General features: G+C 50.6%; 1 protein-coding gene across 1 annotated transcript; it reads right to left on the bottom strand.

The window, feature by feature from the left end:
• Nucleotides 1-634: 634 nt before the first annotated feature.
• On the bottom strand, nt 635-5,536 carry TRV_07441 (uncharacterized protein; the record flags this gene model as incomplete). Its single annotated transcript, XM_003018494.1, has 5 exons — nt 635-948; nt 1,010-3,244; nt 3,311-4,781; nt 4,884-5,316; nt 5,436-5,536. 5 exons carry the CDS (start codon nt 5,534-5,536, stop codon nt 635-637), a joined length of 4,554 nt encoding a protein of 1,517 aa, XP_003018540.1.
• Between the last annotated feature and the right edge of the window lie 8,514 nt (nt 5,537-14,050).

Raw genomic sequence — 14,050 nt, 5'->3', positions numbered from 1 at the left:
CTTATATAGACAAGCCAGCCCTGTAGCCAGCAATATCAAACAGACAGTTGCAAGCTCCCCAGCTGTCTCCGCACGCACATTTAGACCTCGGCGGCGGCTGCGGTGGAGATGGGGCTCTTACATAACATCCGTCGCCCCAAAGAGGCATAGAGTACGAGGTCGGCTTGCATTAAGCGATTGTTAGGGCCATGCATAGGCTCGTAGAGCTGGAAAGCTGAACAGATGGATAGTGGGCTTGTCATGGCAAGGGCGCGTTCAGTCGGATCGATTAGTAGTACCATTAACAAGACAGCTAGAGTACAAAAAGGGCATGCATGCATGGCTGGCTAATGAGGCCGGCCAATGTATCAAGACGGATGAAGTACAGGGAGGGAGAAGCTGATGGAAGATGCTATGCAATGAATGGAAACGCCGTCTATCCAACCCTCTTCCTCGCAAGGTAGAGCAACAAGCAAGTGAACCGTTCATGCTTGTCGAAACCATCATGCCGTAGTTACCGTATCATGCCAAGTATCAAAAAGAACAAACAGCCACTCAAGAACAAAACAAGTCAAAAAAAATAGTAGATGATAGCCTTAAAGAAAGCGCACAGAGTCGGATAATCTATCAGATTAGTCCAAGAGAGTTAATTCATTCATCGCTTGCCCTTCTTCTTGGATACGACCTTAAAGGATGCATTGCTGGTCGCCTGATCCTCGCGGCTTGCAGCTGCATTTCCCTTCTTGGCGACTTCGTTCCAGCCGTCTGATGAATTCTTTGATTCGGCAGGCGATCCGAAGGCTCCGGAAGAAGCGGTATCGATGATACCCTTGTCAGCCAGCTTGCGGCGTCTGATGAACTCTTCGGCAAATCGGCGTCCGTCAAGAGTCTGCGAATTGGCATACACGGAATCCGAGATGATTTCCGACTCTGCAGGCAAGAAAAGAAGCTGTTGTACAAAGTCGTCGACTAGATACATGTTAGACTCACATATGGAAATACAAGATTATGCATTAAATATCAGGCTTACCATTGATAGAGCTGTTCAAGCCCTTCTCGAGAGCATTCTTGGCCCATTTAGCCAGCTCTTCGGTAGGACGGTTGGCTGTAGTTGCAGCAGAATTGCCCATGCTGACATTTCGGGTCATGATAGTCTTAGGCTTGGTTGCAGGGGTCGGGCTGGGAGTAAGACCGGGAACGTTACGGGCGTTAACAGCAGTAGAAACGGGAGCTGCTTTAGCCTTTCCGCTAGCTCCTACTGTAGTCCAGGCGCCGCTAGAGGCAGCTGCGGTAGGTTGCTGGGCAGTCATCTTGCTTGCAAGCTCTGCATAACGTTTTCCAGCTGGGGTTCCGAGAGAGTTCGCAGCGGACGCAGCGGCGGCAGCGGCTGCAGCACGCTGCTTACGGGCCTCTTCTTCCTTCTGGATCTGGGCTAGGGTCTTCTTTGGTGCAGTATTGGCGGGTACTCCTGCATTCTTACCACCAGCTGGCTTGGACCAGGCGGATGTATCTGCAGAGGAATTGGCATTTCCACTACGAGCCCAGTTGGCAGTTGATGGAAGACCTGGAGCAGGGGCTGGTGGTGGGTTAGCGCGTTCCTGTTCAGCCAGCGCACGACGGGCAGAGACGGCAAGTTCTTCGAGCCTTGCAACCTTGCGGGCTTCAGCCTCCTGGATCTCACGAAGAGATGGACCCTTGGATGGTTCAGTGTGCTCCTTAGCCCACGGTGCGATGGAGGTGGCATGCACTTCATTTGGTGTCTGGGTCTGCGAACGTGTTTCAGCCGCAAGGTTATCTGCTACGTGCTGACGGTTGCGCTGGGCAGCTGGAGCTGGGAGCGGAGACTGTGAAGGTGGAGGTGGGAATGGCTGTGGGAGTCCAGTATCAACCTTTGCCCATGGAGATTCAACTTCAGATGAAGCTAACTGTTGCTGTTGCTGCTGTTGAAGTCTCTGTGCCGATGCAGCATTTTGCACTTGCTGGGTAAGGGTGAGCTCCTGTTCGTTATTTTGCTGGAAAGGAGTCTGATCTTTGGAAGCTGGGGATCGTTCCTGTAGTGGCCTCTGTTGTTCTTGGCTGGGCTCTCGATGATTGGCTGGCTCCTCAGTACGGCGAACAGGAATGTCCTCATCGGCAATTCTCAATGCATGAAACTGACGAACACGCTCCTCTCTAGCCTGCTGGTCAAAAATGGACTCTGGATGGGCCTTATTGAAGTTCTCTTGTTCCTGCTGCAATCGGCTGCGGTCCTGTAGCATGGTGGTAACAGCCTGATTATGTGCCTGAGCTTGAGGGTCCTGTGGTGTTGGAGGAAAAGCTCCGGTGTTGTTGTAACCAAACTGACCAGCTCCCCTGTTAACATTCATTCTATCTAGCAAGGCAGGTAATTCATCCTGTCCTGTGCCGAAATCCGGCGCGCCGCCTTGGGGCCCCGGAGGGCCGGTATTCTGTCTCATGGGCCCCTCGAAAAAAGCCGGAACGGAGTGGGGAGGTTGGATAGGAGCTTGCATAGGTATGGGTTGAAAAGCTGCAGGAGAAGTAATGCTACCAAAGCTGGGCTGGCTTTGAAGACTATGAGCACTAGAATGGTGCTGAAGCTGTGGGTTGATAGGGTGAGCTGGGCCCTGGATCTGCTGCATCTTCATAAGAGCTTGCTGCTGAGCAAGGTGTTCCTTTTGTCTGGCCATAAGGTACTGCTCTTCCTGCTTTCTGCGTTCCAATGCATTTTGCTGTTCAGCAGTAAGAGTGGTACCAAAGCTGGGGAAACTGTTGGCAAATGGAGGCTGAACTGCCCCAGTCTGCGACTGTGAAGAGTTCCCCCATGGTCCTGGCTGGTTCATTGGGGGACCATGCGGTACACCAATTTGAGGGACAAGGAACGGCTCGCGAGAGTTGCCAATACGTCGGACAAGCTGGGCGAGAGGCTCATATTCTGCATCCTCGAGCTTCTTAACCTGTAGTTCTGCGGTAAAGAAGCCAGCTTTGAACCAGTCGTGCATTTCAAGGCCAGACCACGGTCCCTGAGTGTTACCCTGGGGATCCCGATATATCCAGCGCATACGGTCCGGCATCACCATTTGTCGTTGCTGGGCTGGTGGAAGCTGGTTGGAGGCAGACGCACCATATTGGTTACCGTTGCCATTATCTAGTAACCCTGGGCCGGGCGGAATGGTGATAGTTCCACCGGCGGTGACTGTAGGAGTATGCGAAGTCGTGGTAGATGGATGTGGTAAGCTTACTGGATTCTCTAGAGACATGAAGGGATCTATAGAATATGTGAGCCTTTTCTGTTTTTATATTTAGTAATGCAACAATAAATATATGCACGTACCTTGCGGCTTGCCAGGCTCGTCCTTGGAGTGAGACTGTTCGTTGCGCATTTGCTCCTGCATGGCAGGCGGGAAGAGAGAGCCCAGTTTACTAGGACGGGGGCCACCACCCATGTTTGAGAGACTAGTTTGAGAGCCAAAGAGGCCCCCTCCTCCGAGAGCAGAGTTACTTGGAGATTGCAGCTCAGACATGGGGCCGAATATCGGGTCACCAAAGCCGAAGGCAGTTCTTTCTCGCGTTGGCGTGCCAGTGGCGCTCGTGGTAGGCCATCCGCCGGAGTTACCTAGTGAACCGAGCCCTCCCAGTCCTCCAAGTCCCGGGAAGCCCCTATTAGCACCTACACTTGAAGTCTGACTGCGGTCGGCAGCAGGAATGTCAGAAATCATTCCGGACCGCGACATGGATCCAAAGGAGCCATGAGCAGAGTCATCGCGCAGGTCGCCAATGTTTGGAAGACGCGCGTGTTGCTGGATATCAGAGCCTTCATTATCGGCATCTCCAGTGCCAACAACACCATTATCGGCAGTTCGATCGCCACGCGGACTCTGATAAGGGTTAGTATGCGTTGGGCTCATGGGTTCATGATGCGCATGGCTGGGGGGTTGAGATGACGCAACTAGATCACGAAGAGCGGATGTGCCGCCCGGCATCCCAAACGAGGAGAGCCCGAATTGGTCGATGCCTCCTATCTCCTGACCTCCTAGGGCCGCGCTACCGCTGCGGCGTTCATCAAAGGGGTTAGTCTCGCTGCGAGAAGGGCGGTTCCTGAGAGCTTCTTCAGCAGAATCTCGGGGAGCGTCGTCCTCGGCTTCGGGTAGGCGATCAAGACCGGTACCAGACGACGATTTGTCCTTGTTGTTACCACTACTAGCGATATCTTCAGAGCTTGACTTGGAAAGCAGGTTTTTGAACCGGCTTTCGCTGCGTACGCTCCCAAAGCCTGGTTTCTTGTCTGTGCCGCCTTGGGAACCAGCATTGCCAAGAGCAAAATTACCAAAGGCCCCTACTCCCATGGAACCAAAGGCAGACCCCTGGTTAGACGACCACGGAGAGTTGGATCCAACGGCGCCGACTGGGTTGGTAGTGCTACGTTTGAGAGACCCAAACGGGGAGCTGATGTCGAATGAAGAGTCTCGTTCCGCAAAACTCTTGTCCTTATCCTCCCACTTCGAGTCGCCTGAAGAGTCCTTGATATCGGTCTTTCGACGCAGAATAGCTGGAGGCGGGGTCGCGGTGTTTGGTTCGTCACGGAAAAAGCGGGAGTTGGTGGGTGACATTGGATTTCCAGAATCTCCCGTCCCCCGCCTGCGAGGCACATTCCGGGCGGAAGCTGGAGAAGTAGAATTGAAGGAATTCATGTGGCCATGAGAGATGGACGACTTGCGACCAATCGTTCCGACAGATGAAGAGCCGTCCTTGTTGGAATTTTGCGGTGGGGGTTTGAGAGGCGAGTTGACAGAGGTGGAAAACAACTATAGCCAAAACATCAGCATGCTGAAAAAGGAAAATGGAAAGCAAGGACAATCATTATCTTGTCAAGGGGGGTATCAAAAGCAAGGGATAGTGCCACGCACTTCTTTCTCCTCATCATTCATATCCAATAGGCCTAGAGGTTCACTTTGGCCCTTATGGTCCCAGCAGACCTCCGGATTTGCAGTAGTATTATCTTTGGAGTCATCTTGCTTGCCCCAACTTCCGTTTGTGGATGGGCGTTCACTGCGGGGGTCCCAGTCGCCCATGAAATAACCAGTGATTGATTTCCCCCAGTCCTTCGACCCTCGGTGGTTCTTATAAAGATTCAAAAGCTGTTCCTTGGAATAGGTATTATCGTTTCCACTACGCGCCGACGGGTAATTGGAGCTGAGGTGGGGTGGGATATAGGCAGCACTGGAAGAATTGGAGGTGTTTGACTGGGCCTGTTGCGCATTCTCTCGATTATGGGAAGGATTGGTAGCAACAGATGGTCTCCGGAACGTCTGCGTAGCTCCGTTCATACGATTTCGAGACCTGATATAAATATTAGCCACATCCTTGAACTAGTAAAAAAAAGAAGAAGAAACGACAGCATCCTGAGCAGCCAGGTATGCCGCGTCATATCGTTCCAAACACGACAGAAAGGACCCTACCATTCACCACTATTCATAGCATCCCTCCGCGAGCCAGGGGCCGGATCTTGTGTGTTTCCAGCTGCCGCAGAGGCAAAAGTAGATGGCAAAGGTGAAGACATGGTGTAATCGGTAAGCTGGACAGCACCGTCAGCAACCAGACAACTCTAAAAGACAGACAGAAGCAGGATCGAGCGTGTCTGCGGCTGTCCTGAGCCTCACTGCGTCTCGGCTATAAGCCGTAGGTGAAGACGAAGATTTAGCAGGACACACGACAAGCGGTGCTTACCAAAGCGGATCAAGAATCCCAAGCGCGCCAGGAACAAAGAGGAGAAAAAAGACGACGAAGCGGCGATGCAAGGCGCTGAGAGAGCTGGATCAGAGCTGAATGCTGGAGATGCGAAGTCGCTAAAGATGCTGGGTTGTCGCTGTGGTTGGCGTTGACGTCTGGCGGTTGAAGTCGAGGTTGGAGCGAAGAAAAAAAAGATCTTTTGCTTCTTTGGGATGGCTGGAGGTGGGAACAAGGGCTAGTCACGGGACAGCGTGGCAGTAGCAGCTGCCGGCGGTGAAGTCAGGTGACGCCGCTGCCTGCTGGTGGGAGCTCGCTGTGGCCACGCACTCGGTTACTGTCCACGCACCGCCTTCAGACGAAGCGAAAAGAGAAAGAGAAAAAGAATTCGAGGTCGACGACGCGGACGACGAGGTTGATATACAGCCCGCGACGGCGAGGACGGCAGACTCGATGCTGGCGGATGGTGATTCGGGGATATTACGACATAGGCAGCGTGCTCGATGGCGTTTGACTGGCTCTGGTGCAAAGATTTGCCTGCGACGAAAGGCTGCGTGTTCGCACGTTGGGAAGCGTACCGTGGAATGGCTGCCAGAGAGGCGTTGCTTAAGACGGATTCAATCTCGAGAAGACCGCTGATATACAGCTCCTAGGGATGTTTACTATAACCGAGAGGATGCTGGAGGTGTGGAATATGGCCATTGCAGGAGGAGATTGATGGCTAACGGTCTCAGGAACACGTCTATATAGAGGAGACCGACGGGAGATCTCCAGCATCAAGATGGCCCACAAGGAGGGCTACCATTGCCCATCTAAGAGATGTCTACCGGAAACGAGGTGGATCAACGTCATCTCCCCGGATCTAAACATGTCAGTGGCGGTCTGGTCCTCCAGGGTGGCCGAGGAGTGGCTTTCTGAGCTCCAGATCCTGCCAGCAACAGGAACTGGAAGTCCAAGAAGTCCACCACTTGTTTGCGTCGATGGTCATGTTTGTTTGCTTTTCTCAGCTATTTCGCCTTCAAGGAACCGCCTGCTGCCTGGCCGTGGAATCTCCAACCGAGAGGTCAAGCGTTGACAGCCTGGTGACTGTTGAGCCCCGGCAAGCAAACATATCCCCATCCCATATACCCCCAGCATTGACAGGATACCCCATAATATAAATATGCATCATTTGGCCCTGGTGATTTCTCTCTTTTGGCTATCTTTTGTTTCTTCTGCAAAGATAGGCCAAATGCATGCTATACCCTATCAAGAGAAATCGCTGAAGGAAATATCTCCAACATGCCTTCATTCCCCTTTAGACGTCACGGGGGAGCTGAACGATTTGGCCTCACTGGGCCTCTAGACCACTCAGGTATCCAGCCTGGCCGAACCATGGCTTCTGTGCTTGGTCGCCACCGCTATCCATACGTACACGCTCCCGGTCCTGGGTTTAGGAGTGCAGAGCACCTCCTCAGGCAACCGCACCCACATGCAGGAGTACATGCTCATCATCAAGATATACCAATGCAAACACGCCACCGTCTTTTCAATGAGCCACCTAGCCGGCATCAATTGGACCCCCGCACCCAAGCACACATGGCGGCACATCAACTCGCGCGTTCACCAGAACCTTCACTCCGCAGAGTTGTTCCCGGCGGCCACAGAAGCCACCAGCCCGCCGCTTTCACGCCAATGTTTACACCAGAGCGTGACAGGGCCCCTCCACTGGAGCTAGATAGTATACCACCCAGAGTACCAATAGCTTTACGTCATTGGCGTGATGGGAGACACCACCGTGACCCCTGGTTCCGTCCTCTGAGGCGAAGACGGCTTCATGATGCATCTGATACCCACACCGAAGCAGGCAGGGCATCAACGCTCCTTGAATCAGACTGTTCATCAGACGACGAGTCTCTCTTGGGTGTCCCATCTTTCCTAAGGGAAGCGCATGATAGAAGACACCGAAGGAGAAAAGGCCGACGACGTGACCGTTCGAAGGATCGTGACTTTATAGACTCGTCTGATGAATCTTTATCTCTATTTTACCTGGAAGGAGAGTTTGACGAGCCATATCTGTCGGATAGGCGTTGGGATGGCACGCACTCGTTTGTTCGACGTCGCCCGGAAGATATGTACTGGTGGCATAGTAGACGACTCTAGGTTTCTTCAGCTCTTACAATGCCTATGTCGAGGATAGCATTCAAGAGTATTTGTATGCCGGTATCTATCTATCTAGGATGGATATTCTCTTGCGTTCTGTTATTTATCCGTGCCAGTCGTTACTGCATTCTTGTCTCTTGATCTATAATATGGGGTATTCTTCCACGTATCTATCTTACTAGGAGTCTCTACCGCATAGTCCTTATTAATTTCCAGGCCTAACCGCTGGATTTTCATCTATAACCACTCTATACATAAACCTTGCTTGTACCGATACCAAGACAGAAGAACAAACTCCACAACCCAGCCAACCCGCTCTGACAATAACGTATCATACAGCAATACCTCCCAGACCACCGCTCATTCTCCAGCTTACCATCCGTCCCAACTCTGTGGTACCATCGGCTCGAACTCCCGTTTTATCAAAATCATCTAGAATCTTGTTTATATACTCACCGGCTCCAGATAAGAAAAGGATATGAGCAATGGCACGGTGCAAAGCAAGGAGACGAGATTCTCGAGCATCTGGGTCATTTGACAGGCGACCGATTGCCTCTTGATAGTCAAAAGACTGCGAAACCACTCATCTGTGGTGGTCGCGTGTAAGCATAGACTGCAGAGGCCTGCAAGTCGCTCAGGTGTGCCTATGAACTCATGTTTGTCCTTGTACTCTTTGAAGTGCCCAACGACTGGCAAGGGAAGTGCACTGTCTTCCAATATGAAGGTGTCCGTCATGAAGAGCCGTCAATTGTCGATTATCCTCATCAAAGAGGACAAACTGCGCCCATCTTCCTACCGTCTTCTTGATTTCGGACTGTGTAGGATGGGATATAAAACTTAGCTAATAACGAACTCTCTCTGCAGCCAACCATTAACTAGGGATTTCCTTTTTTGGCCCAGCGGTTTGGCAGTACTCTCAACTGGGACTCTTATTGGTTGAGGAACCCTGTTAAAACAATGGTTAGTTATAATTTACTCTCGTATCATTGGTTCGCTGTTAACTCTCTTAAACGTTTCAGAGTCTCTAGTGGCCAGGCGAGCCACTGGCTTTAGGCAATACCCCATAGGACTTAAGCCCCTGTTCTCATTCCTTGACATGGCGTTCCTTAGTCCTGCTCCTTTGGCTTGTTCTAGGCAAGTTCTTAATGATGCAGGGCTCAGCCCAATGCTGTCCCACACCCCGTTTTGTTCCCGTTGATCGCATTATGGGCCATGGTTAGGATGAGTGTTTGTCCTTAAGGACGTTTCCTCCATTAGCATTTTGGTACGCTACTTCTGTACAGAGCCTATTAGCTTCAAGGCTCTATCCACCAGTTACCAAACCATAGCCTGGGAATTGAGCTGTTCTTGATGTGGTGTTCAATATTGGTATAATACCGCATCAGAGACTGAAGAGTCACACCCTTCTCCGTCATTCAAGTTCAACATCTACTTGCGTTAGAAGAAATGCCATATTATAAGGTAAATCCGAGAAAACATACCTTCTGTAGTTATGGTAAACGGTCCAATAAAATAAAATAAAATAAAGGTTCAAACCGCCGAACCATATGAAAATTATGCTTGCGCCTAGGGTCCGTAGTGGCTAAGGCCTCACCCCCATATACCGGCAAGTCCTATAAAGTACCTCGTAAATATTGAGAGATCGATGATATATCAATGGTATATACTCACGTTTGGAAATCCGCATTTTCACCAGGTACATCTCCAGCATAGCGTCTTCATCTACACGTTTGGCGCCTTGCCCGTCAGACAACCTTACGTCGATCCCACTGCTTTGACCGCTCACTACCTACACCAGCTGTTCTCTTGCCCTGCCTGGAATTGGCTCGCTTATCCGTTCGTCCGTTACGTCAAGCCATTTGCTCTCGGTTACCCCGCCAGCCCGACGTGACCGAAGACGAGGAAGAAGGAGCTGTCATGGTAATCGTAAGTGTGAGTGTGAGGGAAGGAGTGAGAGAGGTTGCGAAATGAAACGTGATATAAAATTCTTGTGTGGTGCTTTGTGTGTTGTTAAGTATGTCGCCCAGACAACGTGCGAGTGCGAGGTCGGCTAGTCATAAAGGATGGATTGGGCAGTGCTCATGGGGATGAGCGAACCAGGACACCCAGAAACGCGTCCAGTCACCAGCTCCAAACCCTGCTCCCAAACCCTCCACTGCTCTGGACGACGCCACCAACAATCCTGCAGAACTGACAAACACTCATGAGGTTAGAAATGACGACCTCTGCTTCATCGTTGGCGGCCATCACGTAGGTCTGATGCGCTTGAAGGAGAGCATGGGACAACGGAGCAAGTTCAGGGTGCACCTATAATACCCAGACGAGAGGTTAGACAAATAGAACGCGTCTAATAGGATAGGAAGGTCGAACTACATCATCACAAGGCCGGTTTAGTTGTTCACAGCGATTGCAAGCCACACCAGCTCTATACTGACAGTCCAGGTCGAGGAAGCGATCAGGCTCAGGGTTAGTGGCTGCGTACAAATTTCCTAGGCAGCGCACGCAAGGCAAGGGCATTTGGGAAGGTGCGGAACTAGTCATGGTGGAATATGCATATCTCTGAACTCCCGAACTCACGTCCTATGGATGTAGGACGTCAATGGCAGGGAATCAACGCTGACGAAGGAAAAGCGTAGGGCAGTAGCCTCGTCCCACGCCGACGTTTGATCGAGTTTGAACTCGTTCCATAAGGCGTCATATGGTATACAGATACTCTGCGTAGTATACACGAGCACTTATCTGTTACCATATAAGGTTCGATACACCAGTGCATACATAAAAACGCAGAGGAAAGTGTGGAGTGTAGGTGGTAGTATCTCCATCGGAATGAGCAACTTCAGTGGAGTTTGTGGTCAAATCAATCATTTCCACCACAGTATTGGTGGGATTGCCTGGAAGGGCAGGAATCAACTGACACGGGACACGTCGAGAGTTGCCATGGTCACTGCCGGGCATGTTCTTCGTAGCAATGGTGAGCCCAAGACTCCATTGTGTAGAATGATAGTCTAGTAAGGGTATTTATGAAGGATAACTTCATCCTGCCTATCACTAGGGAAGGTTAGCTATTTGCTTAGATGTCATGATTAGTAAATAGAAATATGGGCTAGCTACCGGTTCAGCCCATAGGGTGCCTGGGCTAGGTCATATTGCTCATAAAAGCTGTGCCCCTTTTCCATTCCAATTGTAGCGAGGTCAAAATGTTGTCTCGGGACAGGCCTATAAACAGGCCTACCTGCAAACCACAGAGTAACTTGATCATAGTCTAACTTTAATTGTCCCTGGCGATATGCGTTGAGAATAGTTTAAATCCCCGCGCATAAAGGTACTGGAGTAGGGATAGACGCAATTCTCTCAATATTGAATCCCTAAACATATGGTGCGGCAACGTGGGACCAGCTCACCATATAGCTTTCTTCGCCCTGAGAGCCATCTCGGGCACGGCAGCACACGCCACAACTTGAAGATGGGGCTCAGAAGCTCAGAATGGAATGTCGCTGCCAACAGGCGACTCAGGTTGCACAGGTTCGAGAGCAGGCACACCGACTAGTGACGATGGGGAGGATTGGTGATTAGTATTGAATTCTGGTCAAAGAAATCATTCACCTAGTCCCCTAGTCACTGCTTTGGTTGAATTGAATGTTTGCCGAGTTGTATGCAGACAACCGGTAACTGAATCCGCATATCCGTTTGATTTTTGTATACTCTCTTGGTCACCGACGGATTCCAGGACTTTGCAAGTACTGCAAGATGAGAATGGGGTCTGTGGTTTTTGACTTGGGACTGAACAGCAGCCTCTTGAGATGCACGCCCAGGCGCCTTGACCCAGGCACTTTAGTCGACGACGAGTCTTCCTCCTCACCCTTATCAATCTCCTCATCCGAATCCGTAATTATTTCTTTGGACTTGAATTTAATAGTAGATTGCTTCGTTTTTCGCGGCGATCTCGATAAAAATTGACGGTAAAAACGTGCGGTAAAAAGGGAGTGCCGCGAACTTAGCCGGTCTGAGTAGAACGATCAGACTGTTAGGGGCTTCATATGTATATGCGATCATCCCGGTCACTTCAAGTCTCCCACAATAAGGCTCTGACACTATGTAGTCGACTAGAGCAGGTCATGATCGGCTCGAAAGTATCACCTATTGAACAACGGCCCTGGCATAGTGTTGTTGAATCGATTAAGCAGAAAGTACTAAATGAGACCTAACCGAGATGACTGCCGAGGAGATTGATGAACTCTACAAACAACAGACCAAACAACAGACTGCTAGGGCCGCCCGTTCGCTCATTGCTCGTAGGAGTAGCAATGTTGTTGGTAATGATATTGGTTGTTTTTGCCGTTTGCAGCTCATTGGAGTGTGATGAAGGTGAGCATAACTATACTAACAAGTTAGTTAGTCTTCTCAGACCCTGTCTTGAAGTAACTAACTAGTGATTCGTTGCATTTCGTTTCCGCCTCAAAATATCTTCCCTCCCTTGTTAAGTCTCTCGCAGACAGGCTTGTTTACGGGGTACAACAGCTCAAGGCAGCTAGCTCTGAGGACATCGGCTTCCGTTTATAGTATTGTCCAGAGACAGCGCCGTATAGCCGTGAGGGGACACATCCGTACTTCCTCCTAAGTCAGGTATTGTAGTTGATGGGAGAAACACTTATGTCGGTCCAGTAATGGTCTGTTAAGGCTGGTCCTAGGCTGAGGACCTGGGCTGTTTTGCTCAGGCCGCATGTGTCGTTGATATTTGATGCAACTCTTCCTCTTTATATGCACTTTTCTCGAGACAGGACGCAGTATAAGTGGCAAAAGAAGTACACTATCCGGTGCATATGTTCTTGCAGTCATTTTGTTGGTCAGGTGTAATAATGGCATAGGTAACCTGCGATGCGTCCCCTTCGATGCGACGTTCGGGTAGTTGGTCTGTAATGCCCATAATCCAAAAATGCACATCCGTAGTCCCGTCATAGATATCGGGTTCGCGGGGCTTCACCTTAACGGTCTTGTCGGTGAGTTCAGCGCGAAAGAAAGTTGTAATAGCCGGCTGGCTGGGAGGTACTTTGTCTGCCTCTTTGTTGGTGTTTGAAGCTTCTGGGTATACTTGTGGATGACTTGCTTTAGTCCTCGTAGTAGGAATGGAGAGCAGGACTGGGATGTTTGTCGCAGTTCTGCGCCTAGCTTTTTCCAGGACCAGTGGAAGAATGGTTGCAGTGCTTCTGACACCTCCTGAAGTCGAAAGGCTTCTTCAGCACCCCTAAATTGTTCGAATGGAGTAGGGGGGTGGGGGCAGATTGCTTGTCACCAGTCATATACAATCTAACAGAATTAGCCTATATTCAACACCAAAAAGGGGGATAATATCTAGCACAAATACTTACCACAATTCGCGAACGGGGCATTTCCGGACACAAGCTCCGGATCTCAGCAAAAGATCTCGGTGTCAAACTTTTTCGGCCGTTGCACGCTGGAAGAGAGATTCCTAGATGGAGCATTATTTCTCTAGTATCTTCTGGGTCTTCAGATCTTAGGGAATAAAGCACGGCGGGCTCATAGCCTCTGCTAACAAGAGTCTCTGGATTGTGCAGGGTAACTATCTGGTAGTCAACTTGGGCTGGGGCTCAGGTTGAGATTTTATAGCCATGCCCGTCAACCACTTCTCAGAAGTGAATATGCTGGCTGAATGAATCCTTGAGATCTTCACTCAACCAGTGAATCACTTGGAACATGATGACCTGGCACGGCCAACTATTCTGAAGCCGGCCCCTGGATACCAGCAGCTGCCGTCATGAAAGAAAGCCGGTCAAAGACACCATGCGCGATCCCGTAAGCGATCACCCGCAGTCATACACCTCCGGCTCTTCCTAGGCGGAAGCTCCTCTTAGAGACACCGCTACATGTTTCCCGTATAAAGCCAGTGGCAATCAAAGCGGTCTATCAGGCTGTTTGTTGCTGCAGAGTCCCGGGTATTCTTCCTCCCTTCGTATGCTCCATCCCTGGGTAACTCGCCAGCTGGCGCACTGGTTAGTTAGTTACATCTATGTCAGGGCGACAAGTTACAGGCTCCTTGCATCTTAGTCAACAGCCAGCCGGTTGCTAATGATTGAAGCAGTCCTGGAAGCGAGGAGTTTGTATCGTCAAATTCAGCCAGCAGAGAGTCCACACTGGTTGGTTAGGTTAGGCTAAGTTAGGGTTGGCCACAAAGTTGACTTGCGGCCGA

This window comes from Trichophyton verrucosum, assembly GCF_000151505.1.
Source record: "Trichophyton verrucosum HKI 0517 chromosome Unknown contig01010_1.f1.exp, whole genome shotgun sequence".
Taxonomy (NCBI): domain Eukaryota; kingdom Fungi; phylum Ascomycota; class Eurotiomycetes; order Onygenales; family Arthrodermataceae; genus Trichophyton; species Trichophyton verrucosum.
Note: the sequence above shows the minus strand (reverse complement) of the source record. Positions and strands in the feature narration are given on the sequence as shown.